The sequence below is a fragment of the Amblyraja radiata genome, chromosome 10 (genome assembly GCF_010909765.2).
Source record: "Amblyraja radiata isolate CabotCenter1 chromosome 10, sAmbRad1.1.pri, whole genome shotgun sequence".
Classification (NCBI taxonomy): domain Eukaryota; kingdom Metazoa; phylum Chordata; class Chondrichthyes; order Rajiformes; family Rajidae; genus Amblyraja; species Amblyraja radiata.
Genome location: NC_045965.1, coordinates 207,933 through 235,894, shown reverse-complemented (window position 1 = coordinate 235,894; position 27,962 = coordinate 207,933). Strand labels below are relative to the sequence as shown.

Below are 27,962 nucleotides of genomic sequence, written 5' to 3'. Positions count from 1 at the left end.
TTCCAGGAACTTAGGCGTTTATTGTTCGAAATGTTTAATTAATGAAAATTAATTATCGAGAAGGCAAACCACCTTCAGCATACAATTCCCTGTTGTCAATGATCAGTAGCTGAATGCAAGGACAGGCACATAAGGTGTAGTGTAAATAGGCACAGCTTGTCGCTGGGTTTAGGGTTGGGGTGTGAAGCGCATGTAATTCTTCCCAGACGGGAGATCTTTAGTGTGATAGCCCTTCGGGAACAGTTGAGCTGCCTCCTCCGGACTAATGTTGGGAAGAATCATGCACTCCCCACCAACCTGAGGGGAAAAGAAGTGCATGGGTTAGATCACAGAACAGTGCAGCAGACAGTACAGCAGACCAACAGGCCCTTCGGCCCACTTCTCTACATCGGCGAGACCAAGCGCAGGCTCGGCGAGCGTTTCGCTGAACATCTCTGCTCAGCCCGTCTTAACCTACCTGATCTCCCGGTGGCTCAGCACTTCAACTCCCCCTCCCATTCCCAATCTGACTTTTCGTCCAAATTGGAGGAACAGCACCTCATATTTCGCTTGAGTAGCTTACACCCCAGTGGTATGAACATTGACTTCTCTAACTTCAAGTAGCCTTGCTTTCTCTCTCCATCCCCTTTCCCTTCACAGTTCTCCCACCAGTCTTACTGTCTCTGCCTACAGTCTATCTTTGTCCCGCCCCCTCCCCTGACATCAGTCTGAAGAAGGGTCTCGACCCGAAACATGATACAAATAATCTCCTCTGCTTGCATTTGACCCATATCCCTGCAGACACATCCATGTGCTTCTTCCCCTTGTTATCAGGTTTCTGTCATAAGCTGGGGCACTATCTGATTCACCTCTACTCCATTCCACAGACTCACCACTCTAAAAAAACCCCCATCTTGCCCACCTCCTTCAAACATTGCCGCTCCCATCTCACAACTACGCCCTCTAGCCTTTGAATTTCCACATTGGGGAAAAAAGGTTCTGACTGCCTACCCTATCTACACCTCTCATCATTTTACACATTTCTATCAGATCTCCCCTCAGCCTCCGACGTTCCAGAGAAAACAATGCAAGTCTGAAGAAGAAGGTGAGAAGCTTAAAAATGAAGAGCTAACAGGCTGGTAATATTAATCAAACTCGAACTGCACCACACTACTTCTAGAAAGCAGCCAACATAATGAAGACCCTTCCCACCCTAATCATTCCTTCTTCCCCCCCCACTCCATCCGGCAGAAGGTACAAAGGCTTGAAAGCGCGCACCACCAGACTCAGGAACAACTTCTTCCCCTCTGTAATAGACAATAGACATTCAGCCCTTCAAGCCAGCACCACCATTCAATGAAATGCCCATTACTTGGGCACTTCGTCGAGTTACAATTTTTTGCTTTAGAGTTAGACCATTAAGTTTTCAATTAATCCTTCTTTGATTTGCTTAGCTATTTTTTTTGCATTAGAAATAGCATATCACTCTCTCTGCATAGAATACATAGAAACTAGTATTTGCATTATGGAAATTTAGTCTTTTCACCACAGTGGTGTCGCTGGTAGAGCTGCTGCCTCACAGCTCCAGAAGTGGCCATTCTAATCTCGGCTGTTGTCTGTGAGGAGTTTGTCCATTCTCCCTGTGACCAACCATATCCCAAAGACATTGTCTGCTGTAAATTGAGCCTAATGGAGAAACTGAGGGGGTGAGGTTAATGAGAATGTTGGAAGCATTAAAACTGGATTAAAATAGTGCAGGATTTTTGTATCTAGGTCAGGGACGTGCAGTGAATGCAATAAAATAGGGTCAAAGGGTGACAGGACATTTGCTTATTAGTTATGGGGTGGAATTGGGTTGTGTTTACTCTGCTGCGTATTTCAGAGATGCATAATGTTATAAAACCCATTTGGAAGAAGGAAATGTTCTAAAGTGCCTTCTGCAATAAACAAAACATCAAAGGAAGATGTATACTCGAATCTTTGTAGGTTGAGCATTCTCCTAGATTGCTCAAGTGTTCACTGTGTTTGGCACTTAAATGAAGTCTTGATTGACTTACCCCAATGTTGTGTGGTGTTTTAAAGTTTTCTTTAACAGTGGTTGACGGTCACTGTGGACTTGATGGGCTGAAGAGCCCGTTTCGTGCTATAATAAATTTGCACAGATTTTAACTTGACAAAGTATTTCCCTTTTGCAACTCAAGGGATGCCTGCAATTTTCTCTCGAGATCTTATTAGATATTTTGTAAGCATGGAAACGGGCCGACCATTGATTACTGGTCCACATTAATTCTAATTTATCCCACTTTTTCATCCATTCCCTACACACTCGGGGGAAATTTCATAGACTCCTACTAACCCACACGTCTTTGTGATGTGGGAGGAAATTGGAGCACCCGGAGAAAACCCACACGGTCACAGGGAGAACGTGCCAAATCCATACAGAGATGCTGCCGAGGTCAGGATCAAACCCGGGTCTCTGGAGCTGTGAGGCAGCAACTCTACCGCTGTGCCAATGTGCTGGCATTTGTTATCCCATTAATAAGAAGGATGCAATGTGGCATTTAAAGAGAAACCGAAAGATACAAACCAAACGGAGTATTCAGTTCGTCCTCACTGTTGTAGGGACAGAACAGCGACGGCTAGTAACTAGGGATGTGGATTGTGCTAATGTGGTGACTGGGAACCACAGACAAAGCCTAAAAGTAGAGACATGGAATGCAGCAGTGAGGACACCCAAGTTTCAGGAACATCATTGATGATGTTATAACTGAAAACTGGATCTACTGTCAACTGTCAGACTTGTGGATAATCATTTTATTCTGCAATCAAGACGCTAGCTTGTCACCTAATTAAGTCTTTCAGTAACCTGCACTCTGTAATTAAGACCTTGTTTTATTGTTAATCAAGTTTCTGTGTAATCCTGTCAGTTGAGAATATAAAAGCTGTACCAAAGTCGTCACGCTCAGGAGCTCAGCATTTGACTGGTTTAATGGCATGCACCAGTTTTCATAAATCACCCGTTACCCCAAACACCAACTCAGTGGCACGGTGGCACAGTGGTAGAGTTGCTGCCTATCAGCACTTATAGCACCAGATATCTGGGATCGATCCCGACTATGGGTGCTGTCTGTATGGAGTTTGTACGTTCTCCCCGTGACCGCGTGGGTTTCTCTGAGATCTTCGGTTTCCTCCCACACTCCAAAGACGTACAGATTTGTAGGTTAATTGGCTTGGTATAAATGCCCCTAGTGTGTGTAGGATAATGTTAATGTGAGTGGATCGCTGGTCGCTACGGACTCGGTGGGCCGATGGGCCTGTTTCCGCTCTGTATCTCTAAACTAAACTACACTCTATATGGCCTTTCCATTTGCTCCTGCACTCACCTTCCAGTTGACCGGCGTGGCGACTTTCTTGCAAGCCGTCAGCTGTAGGGAGTCAACAACTCGTAGGATTTCGTCAAAGTTCCTCCCAGTGGTAGCTGGGTATAGGATGGACAGTTTCATTTTCTTGTCAGGGCCAATTACAAAGACCTAAAGAGAAAGTTAACTGTGAGGAGTCAACTAGAAATCATGGAACACTTACTCTCAGTCCGCCTAAACCGACCTGATTTCCCGGTTGCTCAACACTTTAACTCCCCCTACCATTCCCACACTGACCTTTCTGTCCTGGGCCTCCTCCATTGTCAGAGTGAGACCCAGCACAAATTGGAGGAACAGCATCTCATATTTTGATTGGGCATCTTACACCCCAGCAGTGTGAACATTGACTTCTCTAACTTCAAGTAGCCGTTGCTTTCCCTCTCTCTCTCCATCCCTCCCCCATCCCAGTTCTCCGCCCTTGCTTTTCCTCTCCCTCTCCATCCCTCCCCCTTCCCAGTTACCTGACCATCTCTGGCTACATTTTATCTCTGTTTGCTTTGTTGTTACCTTCTCCCAGCTAACAATGATCTATTCCACATTTTCCTTGATCTCCATCCCCTTTGTCCTATTTTCACACCTCACATTTCCTTATCCATGTATCCTCCCTCTTCCCCGACATCAGTTTGAGAAATGCCTCGACTGGAAACGTCACCCATTCCTTCGCTCCAGAGATGCTGCCTGTCCTGCTGAGTTACACCATCACTTTGTGTCTAACTAGAAATCATGTGCTCTGGTACTTCAAACTTGACGACGTGATGCAAGGAAAGAGTTAAATGTTTGCCACGGCGCTGCAGTAGTTGCCGCCTTACAGCCAATGCTGCGCTGGAGACCTGGGTTCGATCCCGACTACGGGTGCTGTCTGTACGGAGTTTGTGCTTTCTCCCCGTGACCCGCGTGGGTTTTCTCCCAGATCTTCGGTTTCCTCCCACACTCCAAAGACGTACAGGTTTGTAGGTTAGTTGGCTTAGTAAATGGAAAAATTGTCCCGAGTGGGAGTCCGATAGTGTTAATGTGCGGGGATCGCTGGTCACAATGCAAGTTCTGGCTGCACAAGTTAAATTTCAAAAATTAGAAACAGATGGAAGAGAAAGCTGGAAGAGAGGAGATGCTCCAGGCAAGTGATAGGTGGATATTAGTGATGGGTGGGGAGCTTTGAGAAGCAGATGGTTGCTCAGAGGCCAGAGATGAAAAGCCAGGTGGTGTGAGACAAGGACAGAAGATGTACGAAGATAGAGACAATAAACGCTGGGGTCATTCAGTGGGTCAGGCAGCATCTTAGGAGGTGACCTTTCGGGTTGGAACTCTTCTTCAGACCTGAAACATCACCTATTCCTTTTCTCCAGAGATGCTGCCTGTTCAGCATTTTGTGACTATCTTTGGTATAAGCCAGCATCAGCAGTTCCTTACTACAAGGAGGTAGGACCTCTTCCTATAGAAGAGGTATGAATTGTGAAGCCGGAGGAAGGAATATCGGTGGAAAGGGACGGGGGATATGAGTGAGAGTCCATGTGGGGCACAGAGTGCAGAGGGAAGGGAGCAAAAGGTGGTGGTGGTGGGGGAGAGATGGCTTGTGGGTTAATTATGTATACATGTCCTGCACACGGTAAACTGAACCGCAACCACACCTGGTGAATCTGTGGAATACATTGCCACAGATGGCTGAGGAGGCCAAGTCAATGGGCATTTTTAAAGCAGAGATAGATAGATTCTTGATTAATAAGAGCGTCAATAGACAATAGACAATAGGTGCAGGAGTAGGCCATTCGGCCATTCAATGTGATCATGGCTGATCATCCCTAATCGGTACCCCGTTCCTGCCTTCTCCCCATATCCCCTGACTGCTATTTTAAGAGCCCTATCCAACTCTCTCTTGAAAGTATCCAGAGAACCGGCCTCCACCGCCCTCTGAGGCAGAGAATTCCACAGACTCACCATTCTGTGAGAAAAGGTGTTTCCTCGTCTCCGTTCTAAATGGCTTACTCCTTATTCTTAAACTGTGGCCCCTGGTTCTGGACTCCCCCAACATCGGGAACATGGTTCTGGACTCCCCCAACATCGGGAACATAGGTGACGGGAAGAAGGCAGGAGAATGGGGTTGAGAGGGAATGACATATCAGCCACGATTAAATGGCAGAGTAGAATCAATGGGCTTAATGGCCAAAGTCTGGTCTAATGAAAATGATCATTTTATCAAAGCAAAAAACAAACGCTTACAGCACGAGCAGTGAGCGCCAAACCTTCCTTGTTCCTTTCCGCGGGATCCAGCATTCCGAACTGCACCGCCAGGTCCCTCTTTTCGTCGGCAATAATGGGAAACGGCAGCTTCTTCTCAGGGGCCTTTTGGATGTAGGCATTAATGTCCTGCAAACGGCAGACAGAAACACAACCACAGCTTAGTCAATGGCCAAGGTAGCCTGCGAGCAGCATGCCAAGGCAAGTTGGCAGTGATTTCTCATCGGGTCAGGCACTGCCTTTAATCAAATGGCAAAAAGACCCAGACTAAGGTATAAAAGCTTGAGACCACAGATAGAGTAGACGATTAGAACCTTGTTCCCTAGCTTGGAAAATAAGATACTAGAGAGCAGAGCTTTAACATAATAGTAGCAATGTTTATAGGCGATGGCCGGGCAAGATTCTTATCCATCCTTTTATTTATCTATTCATTATGTATTCATCTATTTGTTTATATTTTCATAATTTCATCTATTTATTTAATTATTTATTATTATTATTATTATTATATACACTGTGGGTGGTGGGTCCCTGGAACATTGCCAGGGGCGATGGTGGAGGCAGATACAATAGGAGTTGGTCTTATTATGTTCGATACAGATATTGCGGGCTGAAAGATCTCTTCCTGTGCTATACTGTTTTAATGTTCTACGTTCCATCTATACCCTACAACTGGACAGTGTACTGGTGAAACTGCATACTGTTGTGCTCTCCTTATTTGAGGAGGGATATATCCACATTGTTTAGCTCAGTGTTTTGAGGTCCAGTGAAAAGATTTTTCCAGTCGGCGAAAAGACTGCACATGATTACATTCAAGCCATCCACAGTGTACAGCGAATAACGTTTAGTGCAGTAAAGTCCGATTAAAGATAGTCCGAGGGTCTCCAATGAAGTAGATGGGAGATCAGGATACTCCCTGGTTGTTGATAAGATGGTTCAGTTGCCTGATAATGGCTGGGATGAAAGTGTCCCTGAATCTGGAGGTGTGCATTTTCACACTTCTGTACCTCTTGCCTGATGGGAGAGGGGAGAAGAGGGTGAGACTGGTCCTTGAGGATGGAGACAATTAGGAGAGGGTCACTTGGCTATTCCAGAGACGAGAGTTGTCTTATGAGATATAGTTGAGGCGAGTGGGTTTATACTCTTTGGTGTTAAGAAGGAACGCCCTGCCACTTACTGACGATAAGTGACAGGGCGCTCCACTTGCATCGAGCACATTCAACTGAACCAGATTAAGATCTCCACTGCTTGGTTGTTTCTCAAAAACAAGGGAAGGACACCGATTCAGTAAAGGGACAGAATATTTCACTGGGCCTTATAACAGAAAACACGATTGCAAAACTTGTTTTTCCACTGTTGATGTCTTCTGGGCAATGTGACACAGACAGGAAAGCATTATGGGCCTATCCCACCGGCGATTTTTTTGGGCGACTACAGGCGACTGGGGCAAAATTTTCAACAGGTTTAACCATTTTCAGCGACAGTGGCGACAATTTTTGCTGTCGTAGGTGTTGTCGTAGGTCGTTGTCAGGTTTCGTAGGTGAATTCCATTAAAACTAGTCCCTGGCAGTCGCCCAAAGAGTTGCCTAAGTGGGTCAGGCCCGTTACAGAGCATTTGGGGCAGCACAGTGGCGCAGTGGTAGAGTTGCAGCCTTATAGCACCAGAGACCCGGGTTCAGGGGGAAGGAATTAGAAACTAGCAAAAGACCATAACAAAAATCAGGGCCAGCAACAGATGACTCAGGCACGATAATAAGGTGCCTAATGTCATCTATTGCTGGCCTTGATTTGTCCTGGTCTTTTCTTGCTTCCGGTCCCTCCCCGCCTACAATCAGTCTGAAGAAGCATCCCGACCTGAAACATCACCTGTCCTTATTCTTCAGAGATACTACATGGCCCGCTGAGTTACTCTTGCACTTTGTGTCCAACTTTGGGAGGTCATGTTACAGTTGCAGTTGGTAAAACTGTTCAGTTCTTCAGACTATTGTGTTCTGGGCACCATGTTATAGGAAAGATATTGTTAAGTTTGAAAGGGTCCAGAAAAGAATTATGAGGATGTTGCCAGGACAAGAGGGTGTGAGCTGTAGGGAGAGGTCGAATAGGCTGGTCTCTATTCCATGGAGCACAGGAGGATGAGAGGAGATCTTATAGAGGTGTATAAAATCATGAGAGGAATAGATCGGGTAGAGTATTTTACCCAGAGTAGGGGAATCGAGGACCAGAGGACATAGGTTCAAGGTGAAGGGTAAAAGACTTAATAGGTATCAGAGGGGTAACTTTTTCACACAAAGGGTGGTGGATGTATGGAACAAACTGCCATAAGAGGTAGTTGAGGCAGTTTGATACCCTCGTTTAAGAAAAAGTTGGATGGGTACATGGATAGAACATGTTTGGAGAAATATGGACCAAGCACAGGCAAGTAGCTGGGACATTGTTATCCCATGTGAGTGAGTTGGGCCGAAGGGCCTGATTCCACACTATATCACTCCATGACTCTTGATTCCCGTGTGCCGGCACGGAAGGCTCAGCAGGATCCCACCTGAAGGCTCGTTGGTCGGTGGGACCAGGAAGGAGAGGTCGGACGCAGGGAACAAGGGCTGGTAGGAGGGTGAACTGGGGTCATGCCTCCAACACCATCAAGGTCAGCTGCAGGAGGCGGCCCCGGGACAGAAAGATGGCCGGGCGAGGAGAGGAGGGGGGCGTCAGTTCATGGGACCTGCTCCAGTACATCGTGCCCATGGGTCAACCGGACTTTGGACATGGTGCCAAAATACGGCGGCACCCGCATGTGTAATATACTCAAAATAATTTCACTGTGTTGTTGTACAGGTGAGAAATAACCGGCGAGTTGCACCAGCCTTTCATGTCCATCTGCCGGGGAATTGTCTGCCATTGAGTCAAACTTGGTTCAGTGGCATCTCCCCCAATCAGAAGGTCAAGAATTAAAGATCTATCCCAGGGCTGAACTCCACCCTTCAGTCTGATTCTCACGTTTAGTTTAGTTTAGTTTAGTTTAGTTTAGAGATGCAGCGCGGAAACAGGCCCTTTGGCCCGCCAAGTCTGCGCCGACCAGCGATCCCCACACATTAACACTATCCTATACACATTAGGGACAATTTTCAACATACACCAAGCCAATTACCCCTCAAACCTGTACGTCTTTGGAGTGTGGGAGTAAACCAAAGATCTAGGAGAAAATCCACGCAGGTCACGGGGAAAACGTACAAACTGTGTACTGACAGTACAGGGCTCTCGCTTAACTTTTTTTCCCTGTTGCCAGCCGGGCAACCTTGGCAGCTTTTTAGGTTGCCAAATGACAGTCTATTTAAGATGGCTTGCATGACGTGTGCGATAATGTGCTTGGACGAAGTGCGTAGTTACCAGTCGGAATTATACTCAATGAAGCATTCACATATTATTTCTGCTTCAAATAAGGTCACAAACTAAACATTCACCAATCAAGACATGATATATCCCACAATGACATGCAGCAAAATTATAAGACAGTATCTCAGCTCTTTTTACATATTGCAATTAATGCAATTTCTATTAGTTCTTTCCACTTCCAAACAAAAATGTGGTTGGATTATTCAGCGTATGATCAACCTGTGTCAATAAATCCTGGACCATGGTAACATATATGCGTATGTATAGTTGTGAATGTTGCTCATTAAATAACTACACTACTGATACTCCATATTAAGAGCATTGATTTGCCGTTAAAATGAATTCTGTAATAACGTGTCAACGGTAGCAGTGACAATCGAACACTGCGGTTTTAATGTTTCACGTGTTCACAATATAATTAATCCATCTTTATAGATTAAAACAAATATTAACATTGGGAATTAAAACACATTTGATTGCATTCCGTTATCAAACATAGTCAATGTTCGCTCTGAAGACATTTCCAGGACAATAGGGTCAGGGAGGGGGATGTCTGTGAATCAGTGCGGGGTGGATAGATGGGGGGGGGGGGGGGGGGTTAGAAGGCAGTCGGTGTAGAATGGATGGATTGAGGCAGGTGAATTAGTACGTGTTGGTTGGAGTAAGTAAAATTGTGAGGGGAGAGCACATGGGATGTCAGTGGTGTTGAATGGGGGGGTTCAGTACGGGATGGATGGGGTAGACAAAAGTGCTGGAGAAACTCAGCGGGTGAGGCAGCATCTATGGAGCGAAGGAAATAAGGCAACGTTTCGGGCGAGGTGGGGAGGAAGGAAGGTCAGCGCTCCTCGGACAACATCGCCCGCTGCCTTGGCCGTTGGGAACTCCTCGCCACCGCCTCCCTCCTCCGCCAGCCAACAGCAAGGTGCGGGGCCGAGCCGTGCAGCTCAAAGATCCTACAGCTATAGGAGCTTTGGTGCAGGTACACAAAATAGCTGGAGATACTTAGCGGGTGCAGCAGCATCTATGGAGGGAAGGAAATAGGCAACGTTTCGGGCCGAAACCCTTCTTCAAACTTTGATGTATCTTCGGTGCAGCTGCTTCAGAAGTGTGGCAGCGAATGACGGGTCCCACACAGCAGCCGCGACAGCTGCTCCATCTCCTCCTCCTCCCTGATAGCGGCCACTGCTTGCAAACCCGCTAACGACGATAACCGCTTTAAAAAAAAAAAACTCCCGCACGCCGAGGCCTCCCGCTCCCTCCCTCCTCCCGGCCTCGGCGTGCGGGAGGGTTTTTTTTTTTAAAGCGCCGTTAGCGGGTTTGCAAGCAGCGGCCGCTATCAGGGCGGGAGGAGGAGATGAAGCCGCTGTGCGGGGCCCGTCATTCGCTGCGACCCTTCATCACCGCGCACCTAGTATCTTTCCCACGCATTACAGCCGTCACCACCGTTAACTTCGAGCCCTGCAGTAACCGTGGTCGGGAATGAACCCGGGTCTCTGGTCCTGCAGACGCTGTAAGGCAGCAACTCTACCGCTGCACCACCATGCCGCCCTTTTCATTTGAGATCCTCAATGACAGGATCTGGTCTGTCAGATGGAATAAACAAATCACAAGGGTTTATTTAAAGAACAAAGGAGTCCTTCCAGGGTTCAGAGAGGTTTACTAACTACATGTAACTTCAGCAAAACAGTGATGAGGAATTATCCTCACAGTGACAAAAGAGGAATTTGGATATGTTCCTTGGATTAAGTTTCATTAGCCTTTGAATAACATGCACCCACTAAAATTACTCAGTATCATAGAAACATAGAAAATATGTGCAGCAGTAGGCCATTCGGCACCGTCATTCAATATGATCATGGCTGATCATCCACAATCAGTACCCCGTTCTGGACTTTTCACCATACCCCTTGATTCTCTTAACCCTAAGAGCTAAATCTAACTCTCTCTTGAAACTATCCAGTGAATTGGCCTCCACTGCCTTCTGTGGCAGCGAATTCCACAGATTCACATCTCTCTGGGTGAAAAAGGTTTTCCTCATCTCAGTCCTAAATGGCCTAACCCTTATACTTAAACTGTGACCCCTGGTTCTGGACTCCCCCAACATCGGGAAAATTTTTCCTGCATCAACCCTGTCCAATCCTGTAATCATTTTATATGCTTTCATTAGATCCCTCTCATCCTACTAAATTCCAGTGAATACAAGCCCAGTCGACCCATTCTTCCATCATACGTCAGCCCGCCACCCCGGGAATTAACCTGGTGAACCTACACTGCACTCCCTCAATAGCAATAATGTCCTTCCTCAAATTAGGGACTGTGTTATATGAAAGATGTTGTCAAGCTTGAAAGTCGTACAGAGATTCACGAGGATGTTGCCAGGACTAGAGGGTCTGAGCTACAGGGTGAGGTTGAATAGGCCGGGTAATCCTTGGAGCGTAGGAGGATTAGGGATGATCTTGTAGAGGAATATAAAATCATGAGGGGAATAAATTGGGTAGAGTCTCTTGCCCAGAGTAGGTGAATCGAGGACCAAAAGACATAGGTTTAAGGTGTAGGGGAAAAGATTTAATAGGAATCGGAGGGGTAACTTTTTCACACAAAGGGTGGTGGGTGTATGGAACAAGCTGCCGGTCGATGGAGGTAGTTGAGGCTGGGACTATCCCAATTTTTAAGGTACATGGATAGGACAGGTTTGGAGGGATATGGGCTAAACGCGGGCAGGTACAGCTGGGCATGTTAGCCGGTGTTAGGCTGAAAGGTCTGTTTCCACGCTGTATCACTCTGTGACTCTATATCACTGGAGAACATGGAAGGAAGATTTACAAAAATAGCAGCAGTAACACAAGGCTACAACGTTCCTCAACCAACCACACTAAAGGAAGTGTAGCTGAAGTTGGGAGGGACAGTGGGCAGCACTAGAGTTGCTGCCTTATAGATGGTACGATGGATAGTATAGAACTAGTCTGAAGAAGGGTTTTGACCCAAAACATCACCCATTCCTTCTCTCCAGAGATGCTGCCCATCCTCCTGAAGTACTCCAGCATTTTGTGTCTATCTTCAGTTTAAAACAACATCTGCAGTTCCTTCCTACACATAGAATGAGAGTGAATGGGTGATCGATTGCCTGCATGGAATTGGTGGGTCAAGCGGCCTGTTTCCATGCTGAAAAGATAGTGCAATTGAAGCACCATTGCATCTTTGCTACTATACCTGGCTCCAACCTTCGTGATGATGAACGCTGTCAACAGACAGGGCTATGACTTTAACCTTACGCTTTTCAAACTCCACAGCCATCTGGGCCATCGCACCGAGCTCCGTTGTACAGACTGGGGTGTAGTCAGCTGGGTGGGAGAACAGGATGCCCCATCTGTACCACAAACAAAGTGTGTCAGTCCACCACCAACCGCGGTCCGCGTCATAAAAATCACAACACAGTATCAAAAATAAAATGGAGAGAAGGAACGGGTGACGTTTCTGGGTTAAGACCCTTCTTGCAATCAGTCTGAAGAAGGGACTCGACCCGAAACGTCACTCATTCCTTCTCCCCAGATATGCTGCAGAACCCGTTGAGTTACTCCAGCTGTTTGTGTCTATCTTCAGTTTAAACCAGCATCTGCAGTCCTTCCTACACCAAAAATAAAATATTGGCTTGGGTTCAAGGTTTCAAGATCAGTTTATTGTCACATGTACCAATTAAGGTCCAGTGATATTTGAGTTACCATACAGCCATACTAAGTGAAAAGCAATAAGACGCACAACCACATGAAATAAAATTTAACATAAGCATCCACCACAGCAGCTCCCCGCATTCCTCACTGTGATGGAAGATAATAAAGTCCAATCTTCTCCCTCTTTATTCCCCCGTGGCCGAGGCTGTCGAACCATCTGCAGTCGGGGTGATCAAAGCTCCCGCAGCCGGTGATCCGAAGCCCCCGCGTCAGGGTGATCGATGTGGATACTACACTAAATGAGACAACAAGGGTCTGTGCTATAGGAAGGGGTTGGGCAGGCTGGGACTCTATGGTATAAACCAGCATCTGCAGTTCATTTTTAAGACTATAAAAGTCTTAGATGGGTGATCTTATAGGGGTGTACTAAATGATGAGAGCAATAGATCGGGTAGACGCACAGTCTCTTGCCCAGAGCAAGGGAAAATCGAGAACCAGAGGACTTGGGTTTAAGGTGAGGGGGAAAAAAGATTATTAGGAATGCGAGGGGTAACTTTTTCCACAAAGGGTGGTGGGTGTATGGAACGAGCTGCCAGATGAGGTAGTGGAGGCAGGGACTATAGCAAGTTTTAGTTTAGAGATACAGCGTGGAAACTGGCCCGTCAGCCACGTGTGACCAGAGGACCAGTTCTATGTTCTCCCACTTTCTCATCCACTCCCCACACACTTGGGGCAATTTACAGAAGGTGACTTATGTGGGTTTGGGATGAGAGGGGGAAAGCAGAGCATCTGGAGGAAACCCATGCTTGAGAAAAGGGAGATCCTGCAAACTACAATCCGCTTGGTAGACAATAGGTGCAGGAGTAGGCCATTCGGCTCTTCGAGCCAGCACCACCATTCAATGTGATCATGGCTGATCATCCACAATCAGTACCCCGTTCCTGCTTTCTCCCTATATCCCCTGACTCCGCTATCTTTAAGAGCCCTATCTAGCTCCCTCTTGAAAGTATCCAGAGAACCGGCCTCCACCGCCCTCTGGGGCAGAGAATTCCACACTCACTGTGTGAAAAAATATTTCCTCATCTCCGTTCTAAATGGCTTACCTCTTATTCTTAAAATGTGGCCCCTGGTTCTGGACTCCCCCAACATCGGGAACATGTTTCCTGCCTCCAGCTTGTCCAAACCCTTAACAATCTTATATGTTTCAATGAGATACCCTCTCATCCTTCTAAATTCCAGAGTGTACAAGCCCAGCCGCTCCATTCTCTCAGCATTTGACAGTCCTGCCATCACGGGAATTAACCTTGTAAACCTACGCTGCACTCCCTCAATAGCAAGAATGTCCTTCCTTAAATTAGGAGACCAAAACTGCACACAATACTCCAGGTGTGGTCTCACTAGGGCCCTGTACAACTGCAGAAGGTCCTCTTTGCTCCTATACTCAACTCCTCTTGTTTTGAAGGCCTACATGACTACACATGATGGTAGTCATGTGTAGTCCTTTACTGGATAGCATGTAAACAAAAGCTATTCACTGGAGACATGCAATATCTGAATTAGATGCTGCAATTTTAATGCTGCATTGTACCGTTATCCTGCGATTATAGAAATAGATGTGGAATCACAGTCCTACAGCAGTCCTTCGGCCCAATTTGCTCACGCCGACCAACATGTCCCATCTACACTAGTCCTACCAGCCTGCATTTGGCCCATAACCCTCTAAACCTGTCCTATCCATGTACCTGTCCACCCGTTTAGTAAACGTTGGGATAGTCCCAGTCTCAACTACCTCCTCTGGCAGCTGATAGACACAAAAAGCTGGAGTAAATCAGCGGGACAGGCAGCATCTCTGGAGAGAAGGAATGGGTGACGTTCCGGGTCGACCTGAAACGTCACCTATTCCTTCTCTCCAGAGATGCTGCCTGTCCCGCTGAGTTACTCCAGCTTTTTGTATCATCTTCAGTTTGAACAAGCATCTGCAGTTCCTTCTTGCACATACCTCCTCTGACAGTTCGTTCCATGCACTCACCACCCTTTGTGGGAAAACGTTAGCCCTCAGATTCCTATTAAATCTTTTCCCCTTCACTTAAACCTATGTCCTCTGGTCATCGATTCCCCTACTCTGGGCAAGGGACTCTGTGCATCTACCCGATCTATTCCTCTCATGATTTTGTACACCTCTAAGATCATCGCTCAACCTCCTGTCTATCTTCAGGAACTTACAATTCTGCTTACTGTGTGCAGGTTTGGGCACTACCAGGGCATGTTTAACTTTGAAAGGAGTTACAACAGATGCACCAGATTAATAGAAGGGCTGGGAGCAGGTTAAGTAATGATAGGTTGCACAAGTGTGGCCTGTACTTCCTTGAAAAATGATGATGATCTGTTGAAGGGAGTCAAAAGAGAAAGCAATTCTGGTCTGTCAATGAAAGCAAAAACATTTCTACAGATTAAAATATATCTGGAGTCAGGATAGAGTCATTCAGCATGGAAGCAGGCCCTTCAGCCCAACTTTGGGGACAGCACATTGGTGCAGCGGTAGAGTTGCTGCCTCACAGCACCAGAGACCCGGGTTCGATCCTGACTACGGGTATTTGACTGCCTGTATGGAGTTAGCACGTTCTTCCCGTGAGGAAGCTGTTGGTGAGGAATTAAATTCAGTCCCTTGCAAGGGGTGACATTGAAACAGGAGATGTACAGTCAGTATGGATAGAACTGAGGAATTGTAAGGGTAAAAAGACCCTAATGGGACTTATTTTCAGGCCCACAAACAGTAGCCTGGATCTAGGGTGCAAGTTAAACCAGGAGTTAAGATTGACATGTAGCAAAGGTAATGCTACAGTTGTTATGGATGATTTCAACATGCAGGTAGACTGGGAAAATCAGGTTGGTACTGGACCCCAAGAAAGGGAGTTTGTGGAGTGCCTTCATGATGGATTCTTAGAGCAGCTTGTATTAGAGCCTACCAGGGAGAAGGCTATTCTGAATTTAGTGTTATGTAATGAACTGGATTTGATAAAGGAACTTGAGGTTAATGAGCCATTAGGAGGTAGTGACCATAACATGGTCAGGTTTAATCTACAATTGGAGAGGGAGAAGGGTAGATCGGAGGTGTCAGTGTTACAGTTGAATAAAGGGGACTATGGAGCCATGAGGGAGGAGCTGGCCAAATTTGACTGGAAAGATACCCTTGCAGGGATGACAGTGGAACAACAATGGCAGGTACTTCTAGGAATAATACAGAAGGTGCAGGATCAGTTCATTCCAAACAGGAAGAAAGGTTCCAAGGGGAGTAAGGGGTGGCCGTGGGTGACAAGTGATGTCAGGGACAGTATAAAAATAAACGAGAAGAAGTACAACGTTAAATATATTTAAGTCTAAAATAGATGGTTTTTTAGCTGCCGAGGGGATAAGGGGCTACGGGGAGAGGGCAGGGATATGGACCTAGGTATGGTTAGTATAGTAAGACCTGAGTGATCTCCTGGACAAGTGTCGATCGCCTGGATTGGGGTCGGAGAGGAATTTCCCGGATTTTTTTCCCGAATTGGGCCTGGGTTTTTATCCGTTTTTTTGCCTCCCCCAGGAGATCACGCGGTTCTTGGGGTGGAGAGGGGTGATAGCGGTATAAAGGGGAGGGTAGTGTCTTGTGTTCTGTGTCTTGTGTCTACTGTTTGTGGGTAAGTGTGTCTGTTTAGTGTTCAGCCATGAGCGAATGGCGGTGCGGGCTCAACGGACCTGGTGGTCTACTCTCGCACCTACTTTCTATGTTTCTATGTTTCTATGTTTACAACGTAGCAAAGATGAGCGGGAAGCCAGAGGATTGGGTAATGTTTAAAAAGCAACAGAAGATAACTAAAAAGACAATACGGTGAGAAAAGATGAGGTCCAAAGGTAAGCTAGCCAAGCTTCTTTCGGTATGTGAAGAGGAAAAATTAGTTGAGATCAAAGTTGGACATTGAAGACTGAAACAGGTGAATTTATTATGGGGAACAAGGAAATGGCAGATGAGTTGAACAGGTACTTTGGATCCGTCTTCACTAAGGAGGACACAAACAATCTTCCTGATATAGTAGTGGCGAGGAGATCTGGGGTGACAGAGGAACTGAAGGAAATCCACATTAGGCAGGAAATGGTGTGGGGTAGACTGATGGGACTGAAGGCTGATAAATCCCCAGGGCCTGATGGTCTGCATCCCAGGGTACTTAAGGAAGTGGCTCTAGAAATCATGGATGCATTGGTGATAATTTTCCAATGTTTTGTAGATTCAGGATCAGTTCCTGTGGATTGGAGGGTAGCTAATGTTATCCCACTTTTTAAGAAAGGTGGGAGAGAGAAAACAGGGCATTATAGACCAGTTAGCCTGACATCGGTGGTGGGGAAAATGCTGGAGTCAATTATAAAAGATGAAATAGTCGCACATTTGGGTAGCAGGAACAGGATCGGTCCGAGTCAGCATAGATTTACGAAGGGGAAATCATGCTTGACTAATCTTCTGGAATGTTTTGAGGATGTAACTAGGAAGATGGACAAGGGAGAGCCAGTGGATGTAGTGTACCTGGACTTTCAGAAAGCATTTGATAAGGTCCCACATAGGAGATTAGTGGGCAAAAATTAGGGCACATGGTATTGGGGGTAGAGTGCTGACATGGATAGAGAAGTGGTTGGCAGACAGGAAACAAAGAGTAGGGATTAACAGGTCCCTTTCAGAATGGCAGGCAGTGACTAGTGTGGTACCGCAAGGCTCGGTGCTGGACTGCAGCTATTTACAATATACATCAATGATTTATATGAAGGGATTCAAAGTAACATTAGCAAATTTGCAGATGACACAAAGCTGGGTGGCAGTGTGAACTGAGAGGGGGATGCTATGAAAATTGAAGGGTGACTTGGGGGAATGGTCAGATGCAGTCCAGCACCGAGCCTCGCGGTTTATAGTGGATAAATGTGAGGTTATCCACTTTGATATCAAAAACAGGAAGGCAGATTACTATCTAAATGGCGTCAAGTTGGGAAAAGGGGAAGTACAACGGGATCTGGGGGTCCTTGTTCATTAGTCTATGAAAGTAAGCATGTAGGTACAGCAGGCAGTGAAGAAAGCGAATGGCATTTTGGCCTTTATAACAACAGTAGTCGAGGATAGGAGCAAAGAGGTCCTTCTGCAGTTGTACAGGGCACTAGTGAGACCACACCTGGAGTATTTTGTGCAGTTTTGGTCCCCTAATTTGAGGAAGGACATTCTTGCTATTGAGGGAGTGCAGCGTAGGTTTACAAGGATAATTCCCGGGATGGAGGGACTGTCATATGCTGAGAGAATGGAGCGGCTGGGCTTGTACACTCTGGAGTTTAGAAGGATGAGAGGAGATTTTATTGAAACATATAAGTTTGTTACGGGTTTGGACACGCTAGGGGCAGGAAACATGTTCCTGATGTTGGGGGAGTCCAGAACCAGGGGCCACAGTTTAAGAATAAGGGGTAAGCCGTTTAGAACGGATACAAGGAAACACTTTTTCTCACAGAGAGTTGTGAGTCTGTGGAATTCCATACCTTCTACTTTCAAGTGTTGAAAGATTCTGGGGGAGTATAATGTGGACTAAACCAGAATACCTGTTTAATTCATCGGAAAATAATTACTAACCAGAAGCATCATCTATCCATTCTTCCGCAGATGCCGCCTGACTCGCCTGGTTCCTCCAGCACTTTGTGTTAAGAGACACATGAAGAAATAAAATGACCAGATCTATTGAGTTTTACGATAGCTCTAAACTTCACAAGCACAAGGAGAACAGCAAAGAAGCCAGCGGTTTTGATAGTTTAAGAATTATTCTGCTTGCATCAAATGAAAAGACCTAATCCAAAGTTGAACTGAAGACATCGCCCACAGGGAGGGTGGGATCTATCCTATTTCAAGCTGTTTGTTATTTTCCAACACAAACTACTGTGAAAAGAAAAGTTCAAGGATATGATCAAATGTTGTAGACACTAAATGCTGGAGTAACTCAGCGTGTCAGGCAGCATCTCTGGAGAACATGGATAGGTGACTTTTTGAGTCAAGACACTTCTTCAGTCTGAGAGTCAGGGGAGAATGAAAAGGTACAGTACCAATCAGAGGCAACACCGATGATCAAGGAAAGGTGGAGCCCACAATGGTCCATTGTTGGCTGTGGAAGAGGTGATAATGAAGGGACACAAACAGTGATACTGACAGGATGAGTAGGGTGGGGGAGGGATAGAAACATAGAAAAATAGGTGCAGTAATAGGCCATTCATCTAAAATAGGTTCAGGAGTGCCTGATCATCTAAAATCAGCTCAATCCTGCCTTTTCCCCATATCCCTCGATTCATTTAGCCCTAAGAGCTAAATCTAACACTCTCTTGAAAACATCCAGTGAATTGGCCTCCACTGCCTTCAGTGGCAGAGAATTCCACAGATTCACAACTCTCTGAGTGAAAACATTTTTCCTCATCTCGGTCCTAAATGGTCTACCCCTTATTCTTATACTGTGACCCCTGGTTCTGGACTCCCCCAACATCAGGAAAACATTTCCTGCATCTAGCCTGTCCAATCCTTTTAAGAATTGTATATGTCTCTATAAGATAACCTCTCATCCTTCTAAATTCCAGTCTTTTCCGAAGAAGAAAGAGGGAATGCAACAGTTACTTAAAATTTGAGAAATCAATATTCATACCACTGCAAAAGGCTGCAATAACTCAGCGGGACAGGCAGCATCGCTGGAGGGAAGGAATAGGTGATGTTTCGGGTTGAGATGTTCCGCTATTATCAGCAGAGACCCTCCTTCAGGCTGGGTTGTAAGCTGCTCAAGCAAAATATGAGGTAATATGATCAAATGGATGATGAAATGCATCCTGCACGGAATGGTCACTGCATATTAAGGAATTAAGTTTAATCCAGTGAAAGAAAATGGACTTTGACCAGACCTGTTGGTGGTTAGATTTGGGAATTAGAAGTTTTTGTTTTAATAGGTTCTGCCACAATATCTCTGGAATTTTATTTAAATTGAAAACAATAACCCTCTTGTAACTGACACCGATCGAGAAACCATCTTCATTTACACTTGACGCTGCCTCAACAAGGCTACCAGCATAGTCATGGACAAAGATCATAGAGCACTATGATCTTTGGACATGGACTAGTCTCACCCTGGCCACTCGCTCTTTTCCCCTATCCCATCAGGCAAGAGGTACAAAAGTGTGCACTTTCACACCTCCAGATTCAAGGGCAGTTTCTTCCCAGCTATTATCAGCAGAGCTGCCAAGTTTTGTCAGATCATTTCAGTATTCTAGTACCTGAAAATCAGTATTTTTACGCGGTGCCATTTTGCACCCCCCTCCCCCCCCCCTTTCCAGACTGAACTGAACTCTCATCGGTGAGAGTACTTGTGATTGTCTGAAGAAGAGTCTCGACCCGAAATGTCACCCATTCCTGTATTTCAGTATTCTTATCGCATTTCCATACGAAATACTGAAAATCCGTACAACTTGGCAGCTCTGTATTAGGCAACTGAATCATCCTATCACCAACTAAAAAGGGTCCGGACCTCTAAGTCATTGCGGACCCTCAGACTATCTTTAATCTGACTTTACTGGACTTTATCTTGCACAAAACGTCATTCTCTTAATGCTGTATCTATACACTGTGGACTGTTGATTGTAATCATATATAGTCTTTCCAATGACTGGATAACATGCAACAAAAAATCTTTTCACTTCACTTGACAAAAATAAATTAAATAAATTTATAAAATTGATTAATATTTAGCAATAAATTATGGGAACATTACATTGGACAGCCAAAAGTCCCCCCCGTCTCCGCGCAACCCCTCCTCCTCTCTCCTCCAACCCCTCCTCCTCTCTCCTCCCTCCTTCCTTCCCTCTCTTCTCACCTCTCCTCTCCCCGCCCTCTCCCTCCCTCTCCACCCCTCCCTCCTCCGCCGCCCCCAGTTCCTGAATAGAAGTACTAATTTCAGTCGTTTATCCCCAATTACGTACAGACAAGGGATTTCAGGAACTAAATGGGAAGCGTTGCCAATGATGTTTTGAATTGGATAAAAGTGGGTCAACAGATGAGAAGGCAGTGCTTGTTTTCCTCTCTGGCCCACACTTGAAGCTGTGCCAGTGCAGCTCATAGCAATAGGACTACAACACACTGCTAACACAGTGCCCCAATTCATCATGGAGAAAAATGGCCACGTCCACAAAATGCAAAACACAACATTCTACCATCCGGGTAAAATCTGAAACAAAATGATTTGCAGCAAGAATCATGCAAATGATGGTACAAGATGGGAATTGGCTGGGATAGACTGGCAAATGATACTTAAAGGGTTGTTGACGTTGGAGATGCAATGGCAAAAAATGAAAGATCGCATGGATGAATTACAACAATAGTTCATCCTTGTCAGGCATAAAAAATAAAATAAAATGGGGAAGGCAGCTCAACCGTGGCTAACAAGGGAAATTAGGGATAGTGTTAAATCCAAGGAAGAAGCATATGAATTGGCCAGAGGAAGCAGCAAACTGGAGGACTAGGAGAAATTTAGAATTCAACAGAGGACAGCAGGAAAGCAAGCTTGCGGGGAATATAAACGCTGACTGTAAAAGCTTCTTTAGACATGTGAAGAGGAAAAGATTAGTGAAGATAAATGTAGGTCCCTTACAGTCAGAAACAGGTGAATTTATAATGGGAAACAAGGAAATGGCAGACCCGTTAAAAAGGTTATTTGGTTCTGTCTTCACTAAGGAAGACAGAAACAATTTCCCAGAAATACTAGGGGACCAAGGATCTAGTGGGAGGGAGGAACTGAAGGGAATCCATATTAGTCAGGAAATGGTATTAGGTAAACTGTTGGGAATGAAGGCAGATAAATCTCCAGGGCCTGATGGTCTGCATCCATTAGATGGTCTGCAACTCAAGGAGGTGGCCCTAGAAACCATGGATGCATTTGTGATCATTTTCCAATGTTCTCGCGACTCTGGATAAGTTCCTGTGGACAGGAGGGTAGCCAATGTAACTCCTCTTTTTAAGAAAGGAGGGAGAGAGAAAACGGTGAATTATGGACCAGTTAGCCTGACATCGGTGGTGGGGAAGATGCTTGAAACAATTGTTAAAGATGTAATAGCAGCGCATTTGGAAAGGAGTGACAGGATCGGTCAAAGTCAGCATGGATTTATGAAGGGGAAATCATGCTTGACTAATCTTCTGGAATTTTTTGAGGATGTAACAAGTAGAATGGATAAGGGAGAGCCAGTGGATGTGGTGTATCTGGACTTTCAAAAGCCTTTGACATGGTCCCACACGAGAGATTATGGTGTAAAATTAGAGCGCATGGTATTGGGGGTAGGGAACTGACATGTATAGAGAACTGGTTGGCGGACCGGAAGCAAAGAGTAGGAATTAACGGGTCCGTTTCAGAATGGCAGGCAGTGACTAGTGAGGTGCAGCACGGCTCAGTGCTGGCACCCCAGTTATTTACAATATATATTAATGATTTAGATGAAGGAATTGAATGTAACAGCTCCACGTTTGTGGATGACACAAAGCTGAGTGGTAGTGTGAGCTGCACAGAGGATGATATGAGGCTGCAGGGCGATTTGGATAGGTTGGGTGGGTGGGCAGATGCAGTATAATGTGGATTATATGTGGGGTTATCCACTGGTAGCAAGAACAAGGCAGCAGATTATTATCAGAATGGTGTCAGATTAGGAAAAAGGGAGGTGCAATGAGACCTAGGTGGCCTTGTACATCAGTCACTGAAAGTAAGCATGCAGGTACAACAGGCAGTGAAGAAAGCTAATGGCATGTTGGCCTTCATAGCAAAAGGATTTAAGTTTATGAGCAAGGAGGTCCTACTGCAGTTGTACAGGGCCCTGGTGAGACCTGTATTGTGTGCAATTTTCATCTCCTAATTTGAGGAAGGACATTCTTGCTATTAAAGGAGTGCAGCGTAGGTTCACCAGGTTAATTCCGGGAATGGCATGACTGACATATAATGAAAGAATGGATCGACAGGGATTTAGAAGGATGAGAGGAGATCTTATAGAAACATATAAAATTCTTAAGGGATTGGACAGGCTAGATGCAGGAAATATGTTCCTGATGTTGGGGAAGTCCTGGACCAGGGGTCACAGTTTAACAATAAGGGGTAGGCCATTTAGGACCGAGATGAGGAAAAACTTTTTCAGCCAGAGAGTTGTGTATCTGTGGAATTCTCTGCCACAGAAGGCAGTGGAGGCCAATTCACTGGATGTATTCAAGAGAGAGTTAGATATAGCTCTTAGGGCTAATGGAATCAAGGGATATGGGGGGAAAAATCAGGAACAGGGTACTGATTCTGGATGATCAGCCATGATCATATTGAATAACGGCGCTGGCTCGAAGGGCTGAATGGCCTACTTCTGCACCTGCATTCGATGTTTCTAAATAAAAGACACATTAAATGCATTGCCACAAAAGGCTGTGGAGGCCAAATCAATGGATATTTTTAAGGCAGAGATTGATAGATTCTTGATTAGTACGGGTGTCAGGGGTTATGGGGAGGGCAGGAGAATGTAGTTGAAAGGGAGAGATAGATCAGCCATGATTGAATGGTGGAATAGACTTGATGGACCAAATGGCCTAATTCTGCTCCTATAACTTATGAACATTTGGATAGATATTTAAGACACTTGGACAGAATAGCGGAGTCAGGGGATATGGGGAGAAGGCAGGAACGGGGTACTGATTGGGGATGATCAGCCATGATCACATTGAATGGCGGTGCTGGCTCGAAGGGCCGAATGGCCTACTCCTGCACCTATTGTCTATTGACAGGTACATAGACAGGACAGGTTTAGAGGGAGACTGAAGAAGCATCTCTACCAGAAACGTCACCAATTCCTTCTCTCCATAGATGCTGCCTCACCCGCTGAGTTACTGCAGCATTTTGTGTCTACCTTCAGGTTTAGAGGGATATGGGCCAAACACAGGCAGGTGGGACTAGTGTAGATGGCTCATCTTCGTTGGTGTGGGCAAGTTGGGTCGAAGGGGCTGGTTCCACGCCGTATGACTCTTTGACTCTGAAGTTGGGGTTAAAATATCTTTCAATAGAAAACATTGACAGAATACATAGTTGAGCATTGTATATCAATTTGCATTTAAATATAGCACTGCACTCACAGTGGCACCATGTTCTGTACAAAAAGAACACATTGTACAATTTAATATCAAGAAACTGCAGATGCTGGTTTACATCGACAATAGACACAAAATGCTGGAGTAACTCAAAGGATCATGCGGCATCATCTGACACATTCAAACCTTTGAGAGCCATCTGAAGAAGGGTGGTGACCCGAAACGTCACATGTATTATCCCAGAAATGCTGCCTGACCTGCTGAGTTACTACAGAACTTTGTCTCTAACATTGTATCACTTGTTCTTCCAGTCTCGTGACATTAACAAACAGCTTTGAAAACTGCAGTAACTATCAAAGATTATAGAGCGGAGTTTTGGTAACTATGTTATTAGTGGACTATATTATAAGGATACAAGCTATCCAAAATGGTTATACAAGTTAACTCTCTCGATTATGCTTTAAAAACTTAAATGATACCTTCACAAATATTTAAATTATTGTTTCTAAGTGGCAATTATAAAAGCCGACGGTTGACCTTGGTAAGATAAGATAGCACACCGTATCTACTCAAACCAAGATAAGGAGAAAAGAGAGCATACTTACTTACTTATTAATTACATTCAAGGTTCAGATAAAAGACAAGACAGCATACTAAAGCACAATAAATTACTAACTAAGGCACAATACATGGTTTAAGATCAAGAATTAAAAAAAATCAGTGTTCTCCAACGAGACAAGTATACCAATGTCTCCACTGCTGGGATTGGTAGAGTATAGTGCTAAAGCTTATGTTTGATAAGGCCAAGATGATTTCATTTTCAGAGTCATAAAAAACTTTGAGTTTAGTTTAGAGATACAGTGCGGGAACAGGCCCAATGAGTCCATGCCAACCAGCAGTCACCCCCTACACTAGCACTACCCTCTGCACCAGGGACAATTTACAATTTTACCGAAGCCAATTAACGTACAAACCTGTACGTCTCTGGAGTGTGGGAGGAAACCGGAGCACCCGGAGAAAACCCATGCGGTCACAGGGAGAACGTGCAAACTCCACACACAGGCAGCACCTGAAGTCAGGATCAAACCTGTGTCTCTGGCGCTGTGGGGGCAGCAACATTACCTCTGCACCACTGTGCCACAGATTAAATCTAAAAGTGGCACAGCTGGTAGACCTGCTGCCTCACAAAGCCAGAGCCCCAGGTTCGATCCTGAGTTCGGGTGCTGTCTACGTGTGGAGTTTGTACGTTCTCCCTGTGACCGCGTGGGTTTCCTCTCACATCTCAAAGATGTGAGGGTTAGTAGGTTAACTGTATCTGTAAATTGCTGCCCGCTGTGTGGGGAGTGGTGAGTCTGTGGAATTCTCTGCCTCAGGTGGAGGCCGGTTCTCTGGATACTTTCAAGAGAGAGCTAGATATGGCTCTTAAAGATATCGGGGTCAGGGGATATGGGGAGAAGGCAGGAACGGGGTACTGATTGTGGATGATCAGCCATGATCACATTGAATGGCGGTGCTGGCTCAAAGGGCCAAATGGCCTACTCCTGCACCTATTGTCTATTGGGATAACATAGAACTAATGTGAACGGGTGATCGAAGGTCAGTGTTGACTCGGTGGGCCTGTTTCCATGCTGCATCTTTCAAGCAGTTAAAACCACTGATGCAATGTTTAGGAATTTAGCAGCTACACTGACTGGTTAATTCATCACATGGTTGCATTTCCCCTAGTAATTGAGACACTGTTTGGGGTACAGCTAAAGATAAGTGGGACATTTTGGCTTGAAAGGCTTACTTCAAGAAGCTAATTGAAATGTTCATGAACAAACTCGAGTACAACAATTAACAAATCATTAATTCAAGGCTGCAGATGGATCAAATTCACTGCCTGCTGTCAGAGTTCATGATGGGGCTCATGATTACAAATGGTTCAGTAGTTTAGTTTATTGTCACGTGTACCGAGGTACATTGAAAAGCTTTTGTTGCATGTTAACCAGTCAGCGGAAAGACAATATATGATGACAATGGAGCCATTCACTTCTGTACCTCTTGCCCACACGGCACCAGAGGCCCTGTAATCGCTATGATTGGAAGGAACTGCAGATGCTGGTTTACACCGAAGATAGACACAATATGCTAGGGTAACTCAGCGGGTCAGACAGCACCTCCGGAGAGAAGGAATTGAAGACTTTTCAGGTCGTGACCCTTCTTCAGACATGAGTCTATGACTTTTGTTTCCTTTAGGGAACGAAGAGATGGCGCCCGACTGAAATAGTCTGTGATATTACAAACGGTTACTTGCGCGTTGTTTTCTCCATGATACATGGAAGAACCATTACCTCGCGGATAAATAAAAGGCCATTACAATTGTATTTTGACACACAGCCAAGCTATGATCCAGCATCTCTGCACTGTGCCTGCACCCAACTACCCTCACCTTAAGTTGCGACAGTAAGCATTCCCCATACCATTGGAAGTCATTTATTTTTACAAGTTGCTAAAGATGCCCCAAAAATTATACACTTTTAACATTGCTCGTTTTGATTAGCTGGTCGTTGTTTTCAAGAATATGAAACAATTCTTGGATAGGACAGGTTAGAGGGATATATGGGCCAAACGCAGGCAGGTGGGACGAGTGTAGATGGGACCTGATGGTCTGAAGTCTGAAGAAGGGTCTCGACCCTAAACATCATCCAATTTCTTCTCTCCAGAGATGCTGCCTGTCCCGCTGAGTTACACCAGCTTTTTTTGTGTCTGTCTTTAATACATCAGCCATGATTGAATGGTGGAGTACCGAATGGCCTAATTCTGCTCATATCCCTTATGAATTTACATCTTCGGTGTAAACCAACAACTGTACTTCCTTCCTGCGCATGTTGGTCGGTGTGGGCAAGTTGGGCCGAAGGGCCTGCTGCCCCGCTGTGTGACCCCATGACTCTGTAATATGCTGCCCTTCTCGGTCGGGAGAACGCAAAGTGTGAAGCAAGGAGGATTTGAACAGGGCGATTTTGATACAACATCCATGCCGACGGCTACAACTCTGCACGTTCCTCCACACTGCACGTCGCTGCAATGTGGCCCTGAATCCGACAAGCGCCTGACCAATACACAAGGTAACTTACGAGTCTCCCAGCCAGTCGTGAAATTTGATTTTGCCCTCTGTAGTGTTCGCTTCAAAATTCGGGAACGTATCGCCCAAGTAGATCCCCATCGCTGATATTTTTCTTTCCAATTCCCCCGGGAATGGAGCGCAGAAATATAGCTGAGATAAGCAGCGACAGAGAGGGGAACAAAACAGAGGGGCGGGCAATGAGAAAGTCTGCACCGATAGGCTTACGGGAGAAAGTGGCAGCGTGCTTCAATTCTGTAGGAAGGAACTGCAGATGCTGGTTTATACCGAGGTAGACACAAAATGCTGGAGTAACTCAGCGGGACGGGCAGTATCTCTGGAGAAAAAGGCGTTTTGGAATCCTGCTTCAGTGTGATGAGGGGGAGAGAGAAAGAAAACTGCTTAATTGTCTGGACTGATGTTGCCTGTAGGGCAGAACATAAAACACAGAACAGTGTTCGTCTCAGGAACAGGCCCTTCGGCCCATAAGTCATAGGAGGAGAATTAGGCCATTCAGCCCATCAGGTCTGCTCCGCCATTCAGACCCGGCTGATCTATCTTTCCATCTCAACCCCAATCTCCTGCCTTTTCCCCACAATCAAGAACCTCTCAAGGTCAAGTATGTCTTATTGTCATATGTCCTGAAACGGAACAATGAAATTCTTACTTGCAACAGTACAACAGGTATGCAAACATAGTACCCTGTAAAATCCATACTCAACAACTAAAAAAGCTCAGTATACAGTGTATATGGATATAAAAATTTAGATAAACAATAATAGTGTAAAGTCAGAAACAATGTCCCCAAGTCTATGTAGTTCAGAGCTTATTTGGAGGTTGTAGCGTTTAATAGCCTGATGGCTGTAGGGAAGAAGCTGCTTCTGAACCTGAGGGTTACAGTTTTCAGGCTCAGCTGTTATTCTACGTTTAAAAATACCAAATGACTTGGTCTCAGCCACCTGTGGCAATGAATTCCACAGATTCACCATCCTCAGAGTGCAGATGATGGAGCTGAGAAGGAATTTCTTTAGCCAGAAGCTGGCTAA

General features: G+C 45.4%; 1 protein-coding gene across 1 annotated transcript; it reads right to left on the bottom strand.

The window, feature by feature from the left end:
• prdx6 (peroxiredoxin 6) lies at window positions 1-27,185 on the bottom strand. The gene is made up of 5 exons (XM_033027863.1): window positions 26,930-27,185; window positions 12,228-12,384; window positions 5,613-5,759; window positions 3,363-3,509; window positions 1-297 (listed from the first exon to the last, which is right to left on the bottom strand). Exons 1-5 carry the CDS (start codon window positions 27,016-27,018, stop codon window positions 169-171), a joined length of 669 nt encoding a protein of 222 aa, XP_032883754.1. The 5' UTR covers window positions 27,019-27,185; the 3' UTR covers window positions 1-168.
• Between the last annotated feature and the right edge of the window lie 777 nt (window positions 27,186-27,962).

What these genes read in the sequence shown, in the direction of transcription:
- prdx6 (XM_033027863.1), bottom strand. Translation starts at nt 27,018, where the DNA reads ATGGGGATCTACTTGGGCGATACGTTCCCGAATTTTGAAGCGAACACT. An exon ending in TGGCGCTCACTGCTCGTGCT is followed by an intron (nt 3,510 to 5,612) that starts GTAAGCGTTTGT and finishes CTTTCTCTTTAG; the next exon opens with GTCTTTGTAATTGGCCCTGA. An exon ending in CCACGCCGGTCAACTGGAAG is followed by an intron (nt 298 to 3,362) that starts GTGAGTGCAGGA and finishes TTTTCCCCTCAG; the next exon opens with GTTGGTGGGGAGTGCATGAT.